General features: G+C 42.4%; 1 protein-coding gene across 1 annotated transcript; it reads left to right on the top strand.

Annotated features, from left to right (window-relative positions):
• The first annotated feature begins 220 nt into the window (after positions 1–220).
• Positions 221–7,922, top strand: LOC103823672 (histone RNA hairpin-binding protein). The gene is made up of 8 exons (XM_009098797.4): positions 221–574; positions 914–1,045; positions 3,225–3,329; positions 3,850–3,909; positions 4,155–4,286; positions 4,875–5,024; positions 6,208–6,292; positions 6,989–7,922. The coding sequence occupies exons 1-8, from the start codon at positions 531–533 to the stop codon at positions 7,103–7,105; spliced, it is 825 nt and encodes a 274-aa protein (XP_009097045.1). The 5' UTR covers positions 221–530; the 3' UTR covers positions 7,106–7,922.
• The last annotated feature ends 15,631 nt before the right edge of the window (positions 7,923–23,553 follow it).

The following is a 23,553-nucleotide window of genomic DNA, read 5'->3' on the forward strand; positions in this document are numbered from 1 at the left end:
ATAAAATACGCATTTTTCACACCGGAGACCGTCATCCTTCATGTTTAACTCGCGGGAATTTGTATTTTCCTTTTTGTTTGGGTTGGGCTTTTCCCTTGTTTCACGCGAGTCCCGCCGCCACAGCGCGCCAAAACCGCGCGCCGCCGCGCTCGATTCTCCCGCCAACACGCCCCGGGGGCGGCGCCGGGCGGAGCGGGCTAAGCCATTACCCTGGCGGGGGGGTGGGGGATGTATGTGAGCGTCTAAGGCAGCGGGGCCGCCGCTGCGCCTTCCCGCTTGCCCCCCCCCTCCTCACCTGTCTCCGTGGAGGCGCCCCGCGGGGAGGCGGAGCGGGCGTGTCGCTCAGCGCCGGCGGGAGATGCGAAGGGGCTGAGCGGGAAGGCGGCAGCGCTCCTTCGCTTCTGCCTCACCGCCCGCCTCAGCTGCCCTCTCCTCCCAGTCCCTCACCTCCCAGCTCCCCTTCACCGGCCTCCTCAGCTCCCCGCGCCCGGCTCTGCCTCCAGGCCTCCCTCCCGAGGATACCCCGCGCCATGTCCTTCCGCCAGAGGAGCCCGCACGGCAGCACCAAGAGCAGGTAAGGCCGCCGGGCTGAGGCGGGGGTGGCGGCGCCGGCCCTCGCTCCCCCTGTGCTCCCCGGTCCTGGCTCCCCTTTGCTCCCCGGGCCTCGTTCCCTCCATGCTCCTCGGCCCTTTCTCCCCGCCGTCCCGCGGCGGAGCTCTCTGAGGGCGTGGGGGGGGGGGGGTGCGCTGAGCTCCCTCAGAGAGCCCGCAGAGCCCCACAGGGGGCCCGCAGCGAGTGGCGTCGCCTCCCTGCGTTTGGTGGGAGTGAAACGGGTAAATAAGCGCGGTCTCTGAAGGAGGTTAAAGCCCTGAAGCCCACCCGGGTGCCCATGTGTCGCTGTGTTTGTCCCCAGCCCGCAGCACCCCCCGCGCTGGGCCCAGGCGCGGAAGCGCGGCGCCGATGGGAAGCGGCGGAGGCAGAACGAGCCCGAATCCTCCGAGTTTGAGAAAAACAAGCCCAGGCCTGAGGACAGCCGGCTGGACAGGTGAGCATGGTGACAATGGCAGCGACTTCCTGCTCTTTTGTTCCCCGGGAGCTGTTGTACTGACCCTTCTGCTCAGTTTTCTTAGCCCTGCCTGTTTATCAATCGCTTATCAGCGACAAATAGCTGGTCTTAAAGGAGGGGAAAATGATCGAGTGCAGTCCTCTTATCTTGGAGTCAGTTCTCAAGACTCAGCATTTTTCATTCTTACCTCTTGAATATGTCCTTGATAATTTATGTCCTATTTCGTGTTGGTTTACTGCTATTTATCGAGGATTAATATTGTATAAGCCCATTATGTAAATAAAAGCTGTACAAAGAGTTGTTGTAAAATTGAAGTAAATGACAAAAATTCAATTTTTAGAAATCATATATTTTCTGTTTCTGAAGGGAGTACAAAGAAGTTATGTTATATTTCAGCACATTTGTGGGGGGATCCACTTTTGAGGTCTCCCCATAATGCTGCCTTCTGTGTTTGCCAGCACAGCTAGACTTAAATATCTTATTTTATATCACATTTTTAGTCTGAGCTATTCATGCCACGGTCTCTTTAATCACTTTGATCTGTGGATGGGACTTTTCCCCTCAGCCCAGTTGATTGAATCAAGGTTTCTTGAACAGGATAGGTTGTGCCCACCCATTTTCCTTTGCTGACAATAAGCAGGGAACACGTTGATCAGTGGCTCAAGTTACATTATCCAGAGTAGCTTAAACTTATTCCAGGAAGCATAGTTGAACAGCAGTACAAGGATAAAACTTTACAGATAAATGTAAATAAGCAACACTTCTGTGTGTCTCCCAGTACTGAATTGTGCAGAAATGCTTCCTGGTTTCACTTTGGATTGAGCTCTGAAGTTGTTCTCTTCCTCTGCCGAAACTACTTTTTGTTTATGCCAATCTGACCATGTCAAATTAAAATTCTCAAAAGTAAAGAGGATCAGGATGGAGGCTGGGTCCTCTTGATAATCACAGCACAGGTACAGAATCAAACAAATTTAAAAAGGTATCACATCACAGTGTTGAGGAAAAAACTCAGCAGTTGGGACCAGCTGGGATTCTGCTGTTTGTTCTCCACCACAGGAGAGCAATAACAGAACATGGTCTGTGTTCTCTACAAATCTAGAAATTGGTATAAGCAAAAGTTAAAAATCCTTGGAGCTTGAACAGATCTTTGCAGAGGGACCTGTACTGTATTCTATGGATTTTTAATTTTGCCAAGTTGGTAACTGGGTTTCATCTAAAAATAACTTTTAGTTTGAATTTAACAAATTGCTTAAAGTTGTGCAAACCATTTTAGGAGCAGGGAGGGAGTTGGAGCTGGTTTTAGTGCAGATGGATGTAATTCCCTGACTCCAGGGGACATGTTTGCACAGAATCCTGGAAAGTCTCCAGAGCATTTCCAGATCTGCTGAAAAAGCTCTGCAGGATAGTTTTGAGTTTTACTTAGGGAAGATTGGTCATCAGGAAGACAGACAGGGGAAACACTGAATAATCTGAATGCAGGCAGCAGTAGATGGTTGGGAGGGGATATGGGCTTATTCAACCTTGCAAGAGTCTGAACCTGGGCTGCAGCAAAGTTGTTAAACCAGTTTGCAAAGTCAGAGCAAATCTCTGTTTCCTGGCTAAAACAGGATGGTTTTGTGCCTTTACCTTCTCTACTAGGCATATATTTACACAGAGCAACTCCTGGTACTATCATGTAATTTTAATTCATTAGCTTTGCAACTTAATTCCATGCTTCAGCTTTTATCTCTTATATAGCTAATGAGTCTGCAGTCATCAAAGTATAAATAATTGCTAAGTCATTTAGTGGAGTGAAAACAAGTGAGTAAAGGAATAAAGTTGGTATTTCATGTACCATTTTCTGAAGAACACGAGCTGGAAGTTACTAAAAGCATAGGCTGGGTTATCAAGCTACAGTGGTATGTTTCTATAGATACCTACATCAATTTTAAGAAAAGCCAACACAAACCACACAACCTCAAGGTGGAAGTCACAACTGATGCTTAATTTTACAGTGATAAAATTTTAATAGAACACAAGGTTTTCACAGCCATTTTGAGTATTGTAAATAATCATGTTTAAGGGATCAAGCTGTGAGTGGGAGAGGTAAATATAATAACCCAAACTTTTAACACAGAACCTCGATTTTTTTTTTTTTTTTTTTTTTTTTTTTTTCTAGTTTTACAACACCAGAAGGTCCTGGACCCCTTCCCAGGTGTTTAGACTGGGGAACTGCAGTGGAAGAAGATGAAATGAGGACCAATGTTCACAAAGAAATTGCAAGGTACCCCTGCGTGTTTAAGATGAAGTGGTAAAAGGAAGAGAAATGGAAGTTATCTGATAGAATCTGTTTCAACTTGTATTTTTAACTTCTCCATTGTAGTAAAATCAGGCCAACCTTAGCCTCTTGTCTGCTCCTTTTAGATCAGCTTTGGGTTCAGTCCTGCAGGAATGTCATGGGATACTCTCTGGAGATTGGATGTGTATCCCTAAATATCTCCCTTTTGGAAGAAGCTTTTCCTGAATCTCTTAGATTAAAATACCCTCTCACTAATGACTGGTTTTTTGTATCATTGCTATAAGAAGTTGCTTTAGGGAAATATAGTCAGGAAAAGAAAGTCCTTGTGTTTTTATTGTTTTTTAAGGGAAAACTGAAACATCTATTTCATAGCAAAAAGGTCTTTGCAGTGTGGGGTGCTGCTGCTTTTCTGAAAAGTTAATTCAGCTCTGAGCTGTGACAGTGCAGCCTTCATGTTCCTCTTGGTGTATATATAATTTCTTAAAACTGATTTGTATTCTTACAGACACAGAAGAAAGCTCCTGATAAATGAATTTTCAAGAGAAAGGAAGTCCTCCTCAGGAAGGTAGGTTAAATTTCTAGCTTCACTGAGGAAAATCTTGAAAATAGAATTTTCATTGTACAATGTTGTTTCTTAAAACACACAGTTTAAAATAGTTCATATCAAGTCTGTTCCAACACCATGGTTTAGTAACACCCCAAGCATTTGTTTGAAAAGTTTTAACATGTTTATTTATAGCCTTTTACAAGTGCGTTTGTGTATCACTGGTGTTTTAGTAGTCTCAAACCTACAATGATTTTTTTCTTCAGTTCTGATTCAAAGGAGTCCACGGTGGCAGTAGAACTTGAGACAGATGAGGTGGTTTTGATGAGAAGACAAAAACAGATAAATTATGGAAAAAACACGATTGCATATGATAGATACATTAAAGAAGTTCCTAGGTAAGCTGCTTGACTTTCTGGAAAACTAAATGTCCACCTACAAGTCATACCTATTCTTTATAAGCACATTAATGTACTAAACTTGGTATCTAATACACATTTAAATAGAAGGCATCTACAAATTAAACTTTTAAGACATTTTTTAACTGTTAGATCACACTAACAGTCATCTGAGGTGTGGCTTAAGGGTTTATTTTAATGAGTCAGTATATAAGAAATACCTCATGCTGCTGAAATGGAAATGAAAGTTATTTTGGATGTGCCTGTCAATGAGAGGAAATGAAACTGCTTTTATGCAGTCAGTTTTCTCATTAGTTAACTACAAAACAAAATGGGCTACAGTTGCTGTTGAGTTTGGAATTAAGTTTTCAGCCCTATGAATGATAATTCTTTATAACTATCATTATTTCATTTGACTTGGAGTCAGAAAAACGAAGAAGTTTGTATGGAGCTGGCAAAACTTTGCTTGAATGCTGGAATTGCACATTGGTCTTTCCTCATAAATAATACAATCAGTTAACATTTAAAGGTATGTTATGTATGTGTGAATAAAGCACTGATAATTTTTCATGTCTGATATCTGAATAGATGCCATCGTATACCAGGAGTTCATCCCAGAACTCCAAACAAATTTAAGAAGTACAGCCGTAGGTCATGGGACCAGCAGATCAAACTGTGGAAGGTTGCACTGCATTCCTGGGATCCTCCAACTGAAGGAGGATGTGATCTGCAGGAAATGTATGTACACAGAGTATTCAAAATGCTGTTAAAGAAATTATGATGTGAAGTCTCACGTTTAAGAAATAAACACCACCCCCAGCATAGTTCTTTTGAGACAAGTCAGTGAGTGCTGAATGGTTTTCCTAATTATTTATCCACACTTAGTGGTGTGCAGTTCCTTCTCAATCAAAATAACCAGCAGCTTCTTTCCCAGTATCCTTGGAAGTGCATACATCCATATCCCTCACTTTTTTAATGGTGAAAGCAGAGCTAGTTCTGTGCTGCTCTGTAAAATAATCACCACACCATCAGCAGGAGCCAATTCTTTCAGAGCAGTCTTCACATTAGCTGGTAGGAGCAGTGCTGGAGAGTTCTCACTAATGGCAGGTCTGAATATTGAGCTTGGAAATCCAGTGTACAGGAACCTGCCTCACTCTTCTCACTTGCTAGTTCAAGAACAGTGGTATAAAATGCTTCTTCTCCAGAGATGGAGAATTGTGAACTCATCCCAAGCTCAAAGCATGGCCACAAGTGTTCACAGCCCAAGCTCTAGAAGATGTAGACAGATGCCCTAGTTTTTTTCCTTTGTTGAAAGCAATACAGCTAATCAGCAACGTGACATAAAACTGGCAGTAGAGAATGAAGGGGACAAAGATGGAACTTAATTCCTCAGCAGGCAGTTTTGTATTAATAAAGTAATGTTTTTCCTCAATGGAATGCTGATTTTAAAACTACTGCAGAGCAATAGGATCTAAAAGAAAAGCTTTCTTTTAGCTTCCCTTTACTTGCTATCAGTGTGAGGGAGTTGGTCCTTCATCCAGAACCCTGCTGTGTGCATTGGTGTAGAAATGCTGCCTTCACATGCTGTGTATAATGGATATTAAATCTTTGCAAAACAAACAAACAAAAAAGCATTCCTCTTCTGTAACATTTGCATTGAGACATTGCTTGAACACTGGGTTTGTCTTTGACAAGTTGCAGTATTCAGTCTCAAGACTTTTAATTCAGTCCTTGGCCAGTTTGACACTACTGAGCTGTCCCGCAGTTCTGTTTGTCTCCCCAGTTTGCCACCACTGTCCCTGTGATCTCTGAAGGTCTCTTTGCTCTCTTCTGGCCATTTTTTTTCAGAACTGCACAAAGTGCATCTTAACAGTAAAAAATCAATTTGTTTTATGCTATATTCTTCTAAATGATTTTACAGTTGTCCTGTTGATCTTGGTGAGATGGAGACAGAATCTGTTGGAAGCAATTCTACTGAATCTCAAACGAGCTGTCAAGATAACGATGTAAGCATATCTGTCATATGCATAACTATTTGTTGATAATTGGTTCATTGTTTAGAATTATATCCAGAGCAGCCTGAATACCTCACAAATCCCATAATCTACTTTGTTTAGAGACTGTTTATAAAGCTGAGCAATCTTGAAATTCAGGTATTTTCCAGCTATAGCCATTATCTGTCTGTAGTCTTGGGTTTAGAGAATTAGAACTTAAATGATCATCTCAAATTAAAAATATCCCATTTTTTCATAGCCTACAAAAGAAAATTTATTTGTTGAAAGCAAATCAGTTATGAACTGTAATGTACAGTTAAAATACTACTTTAGATTGCGATATCTAATATTAAAATAGGGTGGAATTTCCTTGTCACACAGAAGTAAGCTCCTTTTCTGTCCAGGAAGCACTTGGTACAACTGAGCACTAAAGATCTAGGAATGCTTGTCTTACTGGATTTATTTTTCTAATATTAAATCTGTGTAATGTTTTAATGTTTGCATGTATAGGTCCTTGTAGCACTTGCAAGGTATCTTCAAATGTGGTTGGATGGGCAGAAGCCTACATCTCTTTAAAATTAAGACTAGCATTGAGTTTTTATGGCTTTTAAAGCATTTGTAAGCCTTTGTTATATGGTGGTCTAATTGAATTACCTGTACTAATAACCTCTACTTAACTAGTAATTATTAATTGCCTTTCTCTTCCAGGATACCTGTTCTGGCACTCCCACCAAAGTTAGACATGTTGACTATCAAGCAGAAGGAGAATTTGACTTGGAAGTGTGTTTGAGTGAGCCACTGAAAGAATTTGATACTGTGAGTTAAATAGTCTTGTGCAAACTGTTTTAGAGAAAGTTTCTTTTAAATTTGAGAGTTTAGCTTGATCCATAACCTGTTAATAGTAAGAAAGCTTAAGCAAAGTTGAAGGCTGTTCTCAAAGCTGTGATTGGTCTGGGTATTCTCCAGACCAAACTTATGTAAAATTGCAATTAAGTTGTGTGACTTCTTGTTAACTTTTAATTTATGTATATCAGATTTTTTTATAAAACTTTACAGTAGTAAAACTAGCCAATGGCAGTGCTATCCTCTAGTAATTGTAAATAGCACAGCAAGATCTTACCAATTTCCCCCACTCCCTCCCCCACTGTGAACATGATTTCAGTTGTCCACTTGCAGATCAAGAGCCAAGTAGGGGGATTTTTTTAATGTTTCCTTGGTTTTACATATGGCTCTTGTAACACACCTGACATGAAGTAATGCCCATCTACTGCAGTTACTGTAAGTTTAACTACCTTACCTTAAAAAAACACTTTTTTTGCAAAAAAATTTTAGAAACAATGGGAAGTTTAATACCCTCAAGAAACTGGAGGTCAACATGGTAAAGTCTATGCAATAATGTTGGGGTTTTTTTAGAAGTAGTAGCCTTAACTTGAAATTTGTAAATAGTCATCAGTCATTTATTAATGCAGTCAAGAAAACAATGTCTAGGGAAAGTGTTTGATTCTTTCAGTTTTCTGGTTTTAAATGTAAAACTGTTGTAAATGTTACCAACTGTACAGATTTTCTGCCGAGAGCAGTTCGTGTTTCTATTGCTTTTGCGTGGGATGTTGCTGGAAAATAAACAGAACTGCGTTTACTTTTACACATGACTCTTCATTTCCTGCTAGCAGTGCTCTGTGCATAATGAAATGCAGGGAAATGCTGAAAGCCAAGTGTCTGATACTGGTACTAAGCCAGGATATGTCTCTGTTGGCACCATCCTCTGACTTTGAGGAGACCTTAAAATCTATTTACATGGCCACCAGAGTGAATTTGAGACAGTTTTGTTTTGTAGATGTTCATTAGCTGGTTGCCAAGTTCTCTTCTCTAGGAAAAGCTGCTAGAGGAGCTGGTTGAACAATTCTTCACTTACAGGACATCTTTTACAGTCACCTCACCTGGTTTTATCTCTTTAAATGGAATTTCTGGGTGTTGATGTTACATCCCTTAAACTCATCAACTCAAGGGAGTATCTTAACTAGTAATATTGCTTACAGCTGTCTGATTTGTTAGGCACTTCTGAAATCAGGAAAACTTCCAAGAGGAAGCAGTGGCATTGGGATATGGTTGGTGCTCAGCTCTGAGGTTGAGACAGCCTTCCTAACATGTATTTTTCCCAGAGAAGGCAACAAAATGGTAGCTGCACTCTGCACCCTCTGTCCTTCCCAGATTGCTTTTCTCATGTCACATTTTCTGGCCACACTGTTCCTTGTTTTTCTTAAGTATTTTTGGTGTGTCAGTCTGTAGCTGAGTATCAGAACTGCCAGTAGAATTGGTTTCTTTAAAAGAAGTTTTTCTACCCTACTGTAGCTTCCCAAACAGGTTGGATCAGTGGGATATTCAAGAGATTGTTTAGAGGCTTCTGAGGGGTAAGGTTACTTACACCTGGTTTTGAAATAAGGAAGCACATGGGTTGGGACAATCTCTCAAGCACAAATACAGGCTGGGGGATGAGCAGATGGAGAGCAGCCCTGAGGGGAAGGACTTGGGGATGTTGGTGGGTGGATGAGAAACTTGAAATGACTCACATGTGCACTCACAGCTCAGAAAGGCAGCTGTGTCCTGGGCTGCACCAAGAGCAGCATGACCACCAGAGCAAGGATGGGGACTCTGCCCCTCTGAGAGACCCCACCTTGAGTGCTGCATCCAGCTCTGGGGTGGAATGTGGAGAAAACATTGTGAAGAACACTAATCCCTGGGCAGGGTTCAGGCAAACAACTGGGATGCACTTCTCTGTTATAACGGAGCACACAACAAATAATTCTCCTTTGGCAAATGGCTTATGTGCTTTTAAATTTCTGCAGAGTAACTTCTCAGTAGTTACTCCGTAATGTGGTATATAATTTGAAATTAGTCCAACTAACCTGGTACAACTCAGACAAGGTTCTCAGCACAGGCCTTGGGATATGACCCTCCTGCATTGCCTGTGCCCTGCCCTCTGAACTGTGCCCTCCTGTACATGACCCTGCCCTGCTGAGGTGAGTGTTGCTTCTCTCTGTTCCGTTTCTGCTCTATTCTGTAACCTTTCAGTGTGCTCTGTCACTTGCTTCAGACTGTAACATTCTATGTCACTGTTTTTTGGGGTTTTTTTGGCTAGTTTATCCCTTGTTTTCCTGTGGTGTGCTCCAGCTTGCTTACAGGTATCTTAATTCTGTCGATGTCATTAAAAGCAATCTGAGGTGCTGTTCAGCTTTCAGCTCTGTGCAGCACACTGACCCAGGAACCAGGTGGGTATGATCCAGACTAGAAATGTAGCTGGTCTGTGTTCAGTAGCTGTTTGTGAATCAGGCTCAGATTTGTTACTTTTTCCTGAAGGAGCTGGCCACCCACAGCAATGTCTTCACTACAACAAATCCTCTTTGTCTCAGTTACTTAGATCACTTAGTTTTTATAGTTGGTATTTAAAGAGAGCACTCAGTTTGGATGTTTTTCCAAAGGTTCTGAACACCAAATTGGAAAAAAAACAAGAGTTTTTTGCAATAGAATTAAGCCCTCTAGTGGTTAAATGTGGGCTAACCCCATCCATTTAGGGCAGTATCTGGTAAAAGAGGAATCTAATGGAAAAACAATGTCCATATGTTCAGTTGTGCATAGTTGCATGCAGTGGAGTTTGCTTCAGATAGAGAACAAGCATGTACTGCCGTCAAATTTTAGCCTTATTAGGTTAAATCCTCTAAAAATAAAACTGAGCAGGTTGTTCTGTAGGCAGCAGAACCTGTCAACCCTCCTTTTTATAGACCTGTGCCTTCTGGTTTGTGTTTCTCTTATTCCCTTCACACCAAGCCCTGTCCCCTTTCAGCATCCTCATGCCATGCTGGCTGACAGCAGTCATGGCTGTGGCTAATTTAAAGCTCCATCTGTTTTGGCTGGGCCATTGGTACATGTGTGTGGGTAGGGTGGCAAGCAGAACATTAAAGAGCTGAGCTGCCCCTGCTTGTCCTTCACTTGGGCACTAAGTGGGTCTTCCTTCATCACTCAGCTGTTGTCACATAAACCATAAGGGAACATATTTACCTTTCTGTTCAGTACCTGGACAGCCAGTTCAAAAATTAGAACTGACAGGACAGAGATTTTGGAAAAGACTTGCCAGTACAACAATTTAATGCTCTAAGGAAGCCAAGCTAAATCCAGCTTTCTTCCATGAACCCATTTTTAAGTCCAAAATACTATTCAAACAACTTTCTGTTCATGCAAGTATTTACTGGCGATATTTTCAGGATTATCTGTTTTATTGTGTTCCTAGTGTAAATAAGAGCAACTGCATATACCTGAGGATGGATCTGTGTGGAAACCTGGGGGATCAGGCACTTTATCAAAACTGGGCTAGACCCCTTTTTAAAGAATTTTGACCTTACTAGAAGTTCTTGCTCTTCTGTGTTTTCTTCTATATGGTTTCTCATAATGTGAGATTGGTTGCTATCTTGAATACTAAGTTTGAGTGCTTCCTGACAACTAGGGATAAATTTGCCAAAATATTATATAAATAGTTAAGAGATTGAAGTTACTTTGTGAAGTGTCAAAAATCCATTTTACTTTCAAGGAAATTGTAGTTAGAATGTAATATATACCCTTTAGTTAGAGAAAGTGGTAATGCTGAGCAGAATTTACTCCAGTTGTGCACTCTTTAGTTTTGTGGCACTGGGGTAATACCTAAAAGCAAAACGTGCAAGGAACCAAGATTTAGCAACTGCCACTGCTGGCCCCCACTGTATTTTTTGATTACCAGTCCTGTTCAATCTGAGCTTGTCACTCACCTCTTGGATTGTGTCCAAGCACGAGAGAGAAGTAGTTTATTCAAAAAATGCTGATTCATACATTCAAAAACTAACTTCACTTTGAGTGGAAATTTGGAACTTGTTTTGTGGGTTAGAGTGGGGCCCAGCTGTCTGTGTTGGGAGCTTTCTATCTGTCCAAGTGTATTGAGAAAGTTTCTGGGAGGTACAGGAGTGGCTCTAATTATTAGCAAAAACAACGTTCCCTTTTGTGTGTCTTAAGAAAGGGGCTGTTCCATTTCTTCTGAGAAATACTTTGTTTTCAGAAATATGAGTGCTATATAGAGATGAAGATTTGGGCCTGCTCTTTCATTCCACTTTCATGTGCTGGAATCAAAGATACTTTGGAGCACTGCAGAGGGCAGTAAAAGTGCATGTTTAATTACAGGCACACAAAAGGGAGCTCTGAGTTGCTTTACATTTGTTGTAAATGCCAGGAATCTAATTATACTTACTGATTCTGACCTCAGGAGCAACCCATAGTCCCAATAAAGCCCCTTCGAGTCTGTCATCTTTCACTGTTCTTTCCATTTCCAGTTTCACTTGATCTTAAGCCCATTATTACAAAGAATGGAAGATAATAGTAACTTAACAGCAGACAGAGGAAAAATGAACTTTGGGGGGGAGAAAAAGTCCTCCTGACAGACAGTATGAGCCTGCTTGCATTTAAAATCCTCAGTGATCTACACTTGGAACTATCTGAAAATGTTTATTTAAGTTGTTTGAGCTTCACTTTTGCGAAAACCAGAAAACTATTTTTTCCTGAGGAGTTAAGATTTCTCAGGGAAAATTAATTTCAGGATTTTATCCACAGATGACTAGTTTCAGAATATTCCTGGACACTGAATCCATATTCCTTGACATGTATTGGGAAGTGTTCATCTCATACACCTACCAAGCCCTCACTGCTCTGAAACTATTGCTGTCTGAGCTAAAATTACACCTGGTAGTTGAGTGATGGATGTGAAATCATAGCAGGGAATTAGCAGCAACAGAAAGGAGCCTGTTGGTGAGGTTACCACGTGTGTGCACAGGAAAGAACATCAGAAAAAGGAGCAGAGAGAGTCAGTCCCTCCTAGAGACTGCTCTTAGCCCGAGCAGCTGAATGTTGAATTGCAAGGATATGGCAAAGCTAGAATTGATAGGTATATCAGGAATAAAATGTCATTTTGGTGGGCCCCTGCACTAGAGCACTTATCTTGAAATGAAAAAGACAAAAAATTAACCCAGCCAGGCTTATCTGGAAGCAGACACATCATGCCTCCATATGCTGCTAGTATTTCTGGAACAATGTACTCCAATGATAAGACTAGTAAGAAATGTGCAATATTGATTACCAAAGAATGGCCTGATAGTGCTTAGAAGAATTTGATACTAAGTCTAGTGACCTGTCAATTTACCAAAATAATAAATTATTATTTTTCTGACATTTGAGAATAAAACTCCTTCCTCTCATTCTTACTGGAGAAACTAAACTGGCAGCAACAATCTTGATGCTAAACCATGTGTAAGGCACAGGGGTGAGGCTTAACCTTAATCTATTTTTAATGGATTCTGACCATTCCTCAGAATACTTGTAAAGAAACATTCTGATTTGGTCATGTTGTCCTCCCAACAGTAAATTTAGATACATCAATTATTGGAATTTAAATATATATATATATATATATCTAGATATATGTAATATTTTTAAAATCTTCTGAGTTGTTGACAGAAGTGCTTCCATTGGGAGTGGATCCCATTATTTCTCTGACTTATATATGCTATAGACTAAGTGAGACCTAGTGCAGTTTTACTGTTGGGAACTGAAGGGCTGGGTGAAAGGAATTGCAAGTTTTGCAAATCATAATCCAGTCTGGTTGAAGTAGTTATGTTCAAGCAGATGGTGAGCTGCTCAGAAAGTGTCTACAACTGGGCAGGGACAACCTTCTCGTGGTGTAAAAAATATCTACAGACAAAACTTCCGATTTTAATTAAAAAAGCAAAACTATCACTAGGAAATTTGATTCAGATCCTTGATGTGCCTGTTGTGGGAAATCAGCTAACCCATGGACTCACTTCCCTGCAGGCTGGGGACCAGGGTCTCCTCATGGTCAGAAAATACTCCCAAAGAACCTGCCTGTATGTTTTTACATCAGTTAATAAATTGCTTCTGCTAAGATATTCCCTCAGAAAAACTCCACAGAAAATCTGAGATGAATTGTCAAGCTGTAATTCGAAGAGGTGAAGTAGATTTGGGTAGTATGGAAGAAGATACACTCTGTCTGCCAGCACAAATCTGTTTCACTGGACCCACAGTTAGAATTTAGGCTGTTTGCTGAAATTCAGCATAAAGTTGTTTGTTTGTCTGTTTTATATTAATGCAGTATTTTTAAAAGTTATGAAAACTCGTGTCTCTAAGAACACCAAGAAAATGGGATTTCTTTCATTAAAGAATGTGGTTTTTCCTGCTTTCATAGCCTCTCTTGGTTTGGCTGTGATGCATTCATAAGGGAACAACACCAGCAGCTTTGGAAAAATGTGTTTTACAAATTAAAATGGGTATTGATGAGGGGGAAAATTCCACATTCTTGCTGGTCAAATAAGTATGTCTGACTATCAATAACAAAGTAGAGCCCCAGTAGAGCCCCTGCATCAACTTTGTTGTAAACCAACTAATAATATATTAAAGCTGAGAACAGTGTTTTGCTTTCAGAGTCTTGCTGCTGTGAGTTCTGCTTTTCATGAGGACACAGATGAAAAAGGGATGATCCCTTTAAGAGTTTGATAGGTTAAGTCACAAAATTCATATCTCGCACACCAGGCAAAAAAATATGCCAGCAACTGCTGGGAAAATGACAACTGCAGTGTCTGATCGCTTGTCAAATCAATGAGGCTTTTCTCTCCTTTTGGTGAGAATTTATTTGCAGGGGTTGGTGAGCTGAGAAAATAAGATTCCTGACCTAATGGTCACCCCCATTGGTATCTCATTGTGGAAAATACTCTCTGCTGCAGTCCATTCAAGTGATTGGCAATGACAGCTTGGATGGATATTGTCAGTTGACAGGGCTTTGCACTCTCTCTGTTTTAAAAATGATGCGAAAGATCCTTTCCCCAGCATGCTGTGCCACAAGTTGGGTTTATGAATGAATAGATGAATGCATGCTTCTCTCCTGTCATCTGCAACAAAACAAAAAAAAAAAAAAAAAAAAAAAAAAAAAAAAAAAAAAAAAAATTCCAATCCCATCCCTGAAATGATATGCTAAGTAAATTCACACACATGCATTTAACACGCAAATGGTGCCCGAAGGCAAGCTGAGCAAGCCCTTCCAAACACTGGGGCTGTATTTTTTTTGTAGTCATTAGGAATTTCATGGAAAATGTGAAACTGCCCATTTAATATGGAAAATCTCCATGAAAAATGTGAAATTCCAGTGTTTCCAGCGAGGTTTTGCTGACAGCTCATGCATGGAGAATAGCCTGAAAGACATGCATGCAATTAAGGGATCCATATAGGCAAGCTGGAGAGAACAACACAGGCAGTGGGGGATGTGGCCTTTGCTAAGGCCAGCTGGTGTCTGCTCCTGGACTCTCCGAGGGCACCAGACCATTGAGAGAAGTGGGGTGAAAGGGGAAAAAAGAGAACACAGAAGCTTCAGAGAAAATGAACCAAGTCTCTCGGAGAAAATCCCGGAGCTCCTAGGTAACACTGTCCCTCCCTGCCCCCCTGCCTCGGGATGCTCTGAGATGCAGCTCAGAGTGTGACACAAGTTTCTTGTTTCCACAGACGTGAGAGTAACCATGCAAATAACAGAGGTGGTGGGGAGCTCAGCCAAGGAGCCAGGTGCTGGGCAGGGAAGATGAGGATGAATGGTTTGGGAAGGAGGGCATCCAGCTTGTGCTCCGTAATCATGTCAGGCCTGTCAGGCCACTGCTTGTCTGCAGTTGAGGAGATGTGTCTGCATCCTCTCCTTTCTCTGCTCTTTCTGAGTGGTTTAGGCCTTCTGATGCCTTTTCCTGGTCTTAAAAATTGAGAGTTAATAGATAAGGGGTTTTTCCTCTGTATTTTAATAAGGATCCTTATTGGTGCACCATTTTGCCAAGGTGGGATGCGCCACAATGCACACACACTATAGATCACGTATACAATTTATAGACCTTACAAATTAGCTTATCTAACAAGGATGCCCCAATGGGAGGAGGATGAATGGCATGATATTCTCCCATTCAAGGAATTCCCCCCCTGGATGGGCCAAATCTCTAGTTTACAGGATGTGTTCTAGAGAGGACCTTGGTTTCCCAAGATAGTGTGGGGTTTTCCAGCCTCCTACTATGAGGCCCTTAGGATGTTTGGTCTCCTGGTGTAACAAAATACTAAGTTACCAGACTTAAGGAATTAAAAGTATGCATGCCAAGAATACTGAGGATACATAAAAGTTATATAAAAGGTATATAAAAGAAAAGGAAAAAAAATCTTGGCATCACTTCCAGGAAGGGCTCAGCAGCACTATTTATTCTGGAAGAGGGATTGAAAAACCTTCATGGATGTTGTTGAATGTGGAGGGTAAAACAGAATTCCAACCTTCCCCTGTCTCCCCCCCTGCTGCTGCAGTAAAACCACAGAACGCTGCAGGTGCTGACTCTTTGCCTTGTCTGTGGTCATGTATCTGCTGCCCAGTGACACCAGCCCAGCACTGCAGCACTGTGTCACCTTAGCTCCTGATTTAACCAAGGTTCGAGGGAAATGGCTGGATGGTTTGTGAGCTGGGGGCTGCAGGGTCAAGGAAGGCAAGGCTGGAGCGCAGGAACTGCCTTGCAGTGTGTTCTGTTCTGAAAAAATCCCCTGTGGAGTCACGTAGTGCCATTGCTCCTGTCTGACAGGGACAGTGTTTGAAGGAGCAGGTGGGGAGGTCCCTGCTTCATGCAAAAGCCTGGGGTGGAGGTGCTGAAGTCATCAGGGATCTGCACTCCTGGAGAAGCCGCATGGATCGGGAGCAGGGCTGCGTTACCCACCTGCACTGCCACAGCTCCTGCTGCTGCTGCATCACCCTGAGCTGGCTCTGCTCTGTGCTCCTCGTGCCCTGGAGACCAGGATTCATGGCACCATGTAAAGGAATGTACAAGCACCTCAAGGAATTGGGAATGAACCAGGAAGCCACTTGGGATCCCAATACTCCAACTCATCGTTCCCATCTGGGCACTATTCTGCTGTGTTCTCACAAAGCAAATCTGGTTCATTTTTGCTGTTCTGTTTGCACTGCTTAGGAAATGTTCCTGATACGCCATGTTTGGGAGAGAAGGTGGGAGATGGGGTCATAAGAAGGGGGAAAATGAAGCATCAGTTGTTGTGTGGGAATTTAGAACCGAGGTCTGCTGTACAGGCAGGAGATTGACTTGAGAAGAGCCTGACCAGGGAAACTTGATTTCTCATTAATAAAGGACAGGAAAACTATGCAGCTTCAGAAATATAGAAAAATCATCTCAGTTATCCTCTCACAGCTGCACTATCAAAGGAATTACATTTAAATGTTCTGTTTGGACTCTTCCCCCTTTCTCCCTTCCCTCCCAAATCCCTGAGCTCTCACTCCCACACACACAGAATATAGAAACCATGCAGCAAGGGTATGAGGGTCCTGGTGCATGAGCTTTGCAATTGCAGAGAGGAAGGTAAGAAGCTTTTGCTCTACTCTAGGTCACTGTTCTTGTAATTGGAACAAATTGTTAACTCATTGACTTAGCCAACTTTTTCCAGAGAAACTTGGGCACCCTGTTCAGCAGCAGTGCTTTGTTTGTAGAGGTCTGTTTGCTTTACCAGCAGCCTGCAGTCCAGGGAAAATGGAAACAAAGGGGGACTCCTTGTAAGGAGTTGCCTGAGGCTGCAGGACAGCTTATATAGCCTTGCTCTGGTTTTTGGGGAGTCATTTGCTTCCACCACTTCAGGTTCTTTCTGTGTTCTTTTAAAGGGGGTGTCTTGTGTGGCCTGAGGACAGTGAGGTGAGAGGGGAGAGCACACTGCAACATGAGGACAGGAATTACGAGACCTACCAGGTGTTTCTAGTAAAAGAGAATTATGTGCAGTGGAGAAGATGCTGGCTGCTGGAAAGATTCTTGGGAAGAATGTAAATCCAGACATCCCCTTCTCACAGCAGTATCCCAGTTAACACTCCTGCCCTGTGATGCTGCCAGTTTGCAAGTGATTTAATGTGGCACATCTGGAGGATCATGCATTGCCTAGCAGGGAGCAACATGCCTTTATTAATGTCAGATTCCTCCTCATTTTGGAAGGTGAGCATTTGTTTGATCACCATGGATATGCAGGGCTGTGGTTAACAGTGGAATTGGCTCAAATTGTAGGTACTGTCAGCGTTTTGACGTATAAAAGCTGTGGAGTAAGGTGGTGGCTTAAATAGGAGTCAGCTCGGCCTTTATCCAGGTTTTGGCTGTGGATTAGTGCATCTCATCAGCTGAGTGTTTTATATTGATAAACAACTCAGTGCTATTTTGTACTTTTTTCTCATTTTGCTTGCAGAAGACAAACTATCTTTAAAAGGCAAAAAAACCCAGCTCCATAGCTCTGTAATATTAATATTACTTAAATACCTGATTTCTCCTCCTCCATGCAGAAAAGGCAGACTTGTACCAAGCAGGGCCAAACAATGAAAAGAAGTGTATTTCCCTTCATCACTTACATGTGCACAACTGGAATAGCCCCACACAACACCAGCCTGGGGTAAAGGTTCTTTCACTCTGTAGATAAAAATAATTGTTCACAGAATAAGTCACTTACGTTCTGTGACAGAGCCTAGATTCTTCTATAAAAAACACATTGATCTATTGTTGCAATAGCAACAGCCACAAATAGATCTATCCAGAACCAGTTGCACCAGCCAAGCCTCTTCCCCTTGATTAGTGGGCAGAATGTGGGTGAAATGATAAGGAGTGCATGGCAAATTGAAATAAAAATGATGCATTGTTCTGTATTTCTGAGGATTCACTTTCTGCATATGTGCTCTTTATGCCATCATCTTTTTGGGGGAAAAATATTCTCATTCCCTCAAAATGCTGGTGGTCACTCAACCATGGTGAATGTACTTGAATCTTAAGATATATGATCACAATCCTGTTATCTGCAGTGTCAGGATGATTATCCCAGCCCTCCTGCAGGATCAACCTAAAAACTGTTGGACAAGAAAATTATTTGTCAGAAATTATACCAAGAAGATGATTTGTTCTGAATTTGAAACAGACATAGTTATTTGCAGCTGCTCTGGCTGCCCCCTCTCATCTTTCTCCTGCTGTCAAACAAGATGAGATACAGGTTCTTGTTTTGTCAGCACGTGACTGGAAAAAAACTTTTTATATTCTCATATATATATTATTTTCTCATATATATAAAAAATATATATTCTCATATATATATATTATTTTCTTTATTTTACAGCTGTGAGTATGCAATAGCTTCACCATATATTAAATACAAATGAAATATATTTTATCTTCTGTGTCCAAGAATTTAATAATATTGTATTGGGGTGGGCATATTTAATGCATGAATGAAATACAGAGGGGTCTCTTGTGACTAGAAATCTGAAGTGTCTCTTTGCCATGCAAAGCTTACCACTGCCTGAGTTCTGATCTTTAACTAAACAAAAGACAAGCCCAGTGACAACTACACTACCAGTTTCAGTATAGTTTCTGAAAGCCTCTGTCAACTTTCTGCAGTTTTTATTTTTCTCAGAAAATAAAAACTGCTCTTCAGACCGATGGAGTATGAAAAACTATGATTTTCCTGGCTATAGGAGAAACACTTTTATACTTTTAAATGTAATTTTATTAAGACTCCTTCTCTAAGCACTCTCTCCCTTCAACTATGCCTAGACACAAACTAGAAATCAGCTTAACATCTGTACAAATTTGACCAAGGCAGCAAGTTCTACAGGCTTCAAGAACTGAAAGATAGTTGTATCCCAAAGCTTTTTAGATAACTGGTCTGATATGAGATCTGCAGTAAATGGAAACCCCCCACAGACTTCAGGTGGTTCCCAGATTAGGTGTTTGGGAAGGCCACAAACACCACCTGTGACACAGAAGTAATTCAAGTGATGTTATGCCAGGTTCCCTGCCTCTGTCTGACTTCTCACTCTAGGCTATAGCAGTGTGTTAACTGTGCTGGGCTGCTTTTCTGGTGGACTTACTGAGTATGGTTTCTGAACACAGGGCTTCACCAGGCACCCACCTGGCCCATCTGGGGGCTGACATTTGAATTCTTGCATCTATGGTTGTGATCTGATTGGCTTTAGCATCTCCCATGAACATCCAGGGGCAAGGTGGGGATGGCTGTGATGCATTCACAGCAATTGTCAGCAGACTTGTGGGAAGCTCTGTGAGATCTATGGGCACTTGCTCCTTCATGCTTCACCTTGGATTGGCAAAGAAGTGCAGCAGAGCAGATTCCTCCTCTGTCCATGTTGCACACACTCAGGACTGTGCTGTGCTGAAGGTCAGAGCCACTTGAAAACTGTTGACATAAGTCACAACCCAACAGAATTTACAACCTGTTATTTGCTCTGGCATTCTTATGGTCTTCACTGATCCTTATACTCTGGCTATGATTTACAACCACATCTGTTCTGGGGAGTGGGGTGGAAGAGGTGAGTCAAATTCAACAGCTGCAACAAGGTCTTAAGTAATGCCCAACATCATTTAAGGCTGGAGGAGACCTCAAGACAACCACAGGGCCCTGCTATTTTTGTAGTTGTCAGTTCAGTGAGGATCAGGCTGAGAACATGAAGGCAGCACACAGCCAGTGTCCCTTCTGTGCTGGGTGCTGGAACAGAGGCACTACATGCTGGGATTCCTCTGGTACTCTCTCCCACTTTCCCAGCTATCCATGGCTTAAAGGCCTCCTGAGTTACACATCATACTTTTGTGTTTCATGGCCCTTGGCATGCCTTCCTCCTGGAAATTTATTTTTCATGTTTTTAAACCCGTGAAAGCTTCAGCATGATAATTGATAAAACATCCTTAGATGAAAAGAACCACAGTGATATAAAAACAGATCTTGCAGGATTTCTCCAGTATGATGAAAAATTCATGTAAACAACACAAATGTTTTTCTTAGAATATGCGTATATATATAGAAATCAAAACAAATCCAAAGATATTCAAGTATTGGTAAAATTTATACACCTCTTGGAAAATCATTCCTCTGCTTTTCTTTTCACTAAGATAATGAGAATTTTCTTCTATTTATGCTGCCCCTACATGGCCTAAGGGGTTTTGCCCATATTAACAGTGACTCTGTCTCTCTTCCTGCTGTGAGCACTCACACTGATGGAAATTCAGGAGCTGTGACTGCTGCTAGAGGTGTAGGTACCTTGGTGTGGTGCTCCAGGTGTGGCTTTGAAGTGCCAGAACCAGCTAGCAGCCCCCTACACCCCAACTCCCAGTGCTCACCAAGGCAGGGGAAAGCCAAATTGTATCATCACCACCAGCAAAACTTCCAGTGACTTCCCAAGCCTAGGACCCACTCAGCAAGCAGGTGGATGCTAAGAATTTCTGTAGGCTTCCAGTGTCCCACTTGGACTTCCCTGATGCAAAATCTTCTGTGTTGCCCCATGGAATTGTACTGCACCAACTGGCACCATTTTGCAGACACACAGGTCTCTTAATATTTTCTTTTTGCCTTCCGTCTTCAGGAAGAGTGAAAAACTGGGTAATAGCCAGGTGAATTTACCAGCTGTGTGACTTGGGAACATCAGGAAAGCTGGCTTCAGAAAAGAAATTTCTGCTGTATTTTACTTGAATAAATCAGAATAAATTGAAAGGGACTTAAAGCCACCAGATCAAACCTTCACCCTACTGAGAAGACAGATAGCTTCTACATTAGATCAGGCTGTTTGGTGTCTTGTATGGTTTAGTTTTGATTACCTCCATGGATGGAGATACCAACATCTCTCTGGCCTCCTCTGGTTTAACCGCTCTCATCATTAAGTAACTTCTTAATATTGATTGGAATTTTGCTGATGGAGATTGGATCTGCTGCCTCTCATCTTTCCCCAGGCACACAAGAGAGGAATCTGTTCCATGCTCTTTGTAGTCCTCATCAAGACTGACAATAGGTGATTTAGTCCTTTCCACTCACTGAAAAGAGGGCAGAACCATGAAACAAAAATGTTCCAGTCCCATCCCTCCCCGCTTTTATTTTTGGGCTCGTTTGCATTGAATAGTGATTTTCTGTGTGACTTTGGGGTGGTGCTCCTTGCAATTCTTTCATTTTTTGTCTCCTGCTGACATTGCAGTTTTTTCAGGTGACCTACACTTTACCTGGCTCCTTACATAGCCCCTGTTAACCATGGTATGAAAGCACTAGAGTGACTTTATTACCACCTGCAGGGACACAAGCCAAAAAGTCCAGACCTGCAGCAGAGCCCGTGGGTTGGGTGAGAGGTGTGGCACCCCCAGAGCACAGCCCAGCTCAAGGCTCATGGCCCTGGCTGCATGTTGGAGGCTCATGACGGTGATTCTTTGGTGGTTCCAATCTCTGCTGAATGTCTGAGCTTGTCCCTGCAGGGAGTGAGCAGCAGAGCTCTGCCAGTGAGAACTGCCTGGCCTGATTTGCATTGCTCTGTTCCATGTGCTCTGTGAAACCAGAGCAAACCTGTCCATGGGCGCTCCTTACTTTGGTTTAGTTTCTCACCAGATTAAAGCAAACCGATAGGAGCTCTGGGTTTAGCACGGGAGCATCCCTCCCTCTGCTCCGGGGTTTGTACTAGTTTAATGAATTGGTTTAAATTAACATCTACTTGAATGGGTGCAACTCTTTCATGTAGATGAGGCCTGAGGCTACGAGATAAACAAGAGATGAGGTGAGAAGACCTTTAAGCTATTCACAGCCCAGCAGAAACCCGTATGAATGGTTTGAGAGCTATTTTTGTCTTTATTCTCCTACCTTTTAAAAGACATCATGAAATGGCTGGAACAACTCTTAGCAGAAAGCCAGGGCCAGGGAGGGGGTGGAGAATGCTAGAAGGTTATGGGTGCAACTTATGGAGCTGGTACCTGTGAGTGCCTCATCCCAAACAAAGCCAGAGGAGCTGCCAGAGAGCTACACATGTGCAGCACATGAATGGGGAAAAAGAGGAAACGCAGGGAAAGGCTGCAGGGCTGAATCCCAATCCCATTTAAAGTCAGTGGCAGAACTCCACTGACTAAGATTGGCCCTCAGCCCTGATTTCATTTGTTCTGAGGGTTTGCTTGTGCAATTGTTGCTCTGTGCTGATGAGCAGTAATTGCTACAGGAAGGGAAAAGTGAAGAGGAGGCAGCACAAAAGCCATGGAATCTGTCCTGCCCCTGCCTGGACTCGGCATTTCACTGCAGGGTTTCACTCTGCTCATGGCTGGAGGGGAGCATCCTCCCTTTGCCAATGCCACATCAAAGTGCAGTGTGTGGTGCAGGATTTCAGCATCCCGGGGTTGCAGACAGTAACAGCCTGAGCTGCCTGTGAAATGAGCTGGGATATGGGACTGCAGCAGGACAAAAGCCCATGTTCCTTCTGGAGATGTCTGGGGAAGTGTAAAACCTGATCAGTCATACAGGGGGGTTCAGGAAACTCTTGCTGTAAGGAATGCAGTGTGACAGCCACAACGTGGGTTTTACATATCAGTGCTTCCCCAAGAAGGTGGTTGACATCACCCCAGTGGTGTAAGAGGAGCCCAGCTGTCATTGGCAGGGGTCAGATGTAATCTGGTGGTCAGGGATGATTCTCCTGGATGAGATTGTCTTCTCTCTATTGTCCTTGAACTCCACCATCCAGCTGGGTTTCTGCATTGGGGTCTTTGTCCATCTCTGGCTGTGCTGGGCCACAAGCACAAATTCCATGGCCTGGGAGGCAGCACAGGACAAGAGCAGCTGTTTTCCCCCTTTCCAATCTCCATCCCATATGTGGAGGAGCTGGCAGGCTCCCATCTTTTATGAATGCCTGAGACTGCATAACTTCTAATCTTGGATATCTGGTGCATTTTCTTCTCTATATCTTCCCTTCCTCCCTCCAGCCAGCCAGCCTTAACATCTGGAGGGTAGTTGGGAAGATTACCAGCGTGCAAAGGCTTGAGATTGCTCTAAACCAGACCAGGCTGTCCTGTACTGCTGCTTCCCCTTTTCTCAGAAAAACATCCCATCTAGTGTTTGCTGCAAACAGTAGGTAGCTATTTTTGGTCTCTAATGGGCCTGCTCATCCAGCCTTTATTTTCAAACTGGAATGAAAATATCAGTATTGCTTTAATTTGCATGAATAATCTTAGCAGCTGAAAGATTGGGCAGAACTTCTGCAAATGTTAGTTCAAAGTGTGTTTTCATAATTTTGGTTCTTCAGATAAACACCCAAACCAGGTTTTTCTCATGTTCTCTCTCAATCTCATTTCAAGCATTGAAAACATAATAAATATATAACAAAGAAAATAGAAAATATAATTAAAAACTGA

This window comes from Serinus canaria, chromosome 4 (genome assembly GCF_022539315.1).
Source record: "Serinus canaria isolate serCan28SL12 chromosome 4, serCan2020, whole genome shotgun sequence".
NCBI classification, from domain to species: domain Eukaryota; kingdom Metazoa; phylum Chordata; class Aves; order Passeriformes; family Fringillidae; genus Serinus; species Serinus canaria.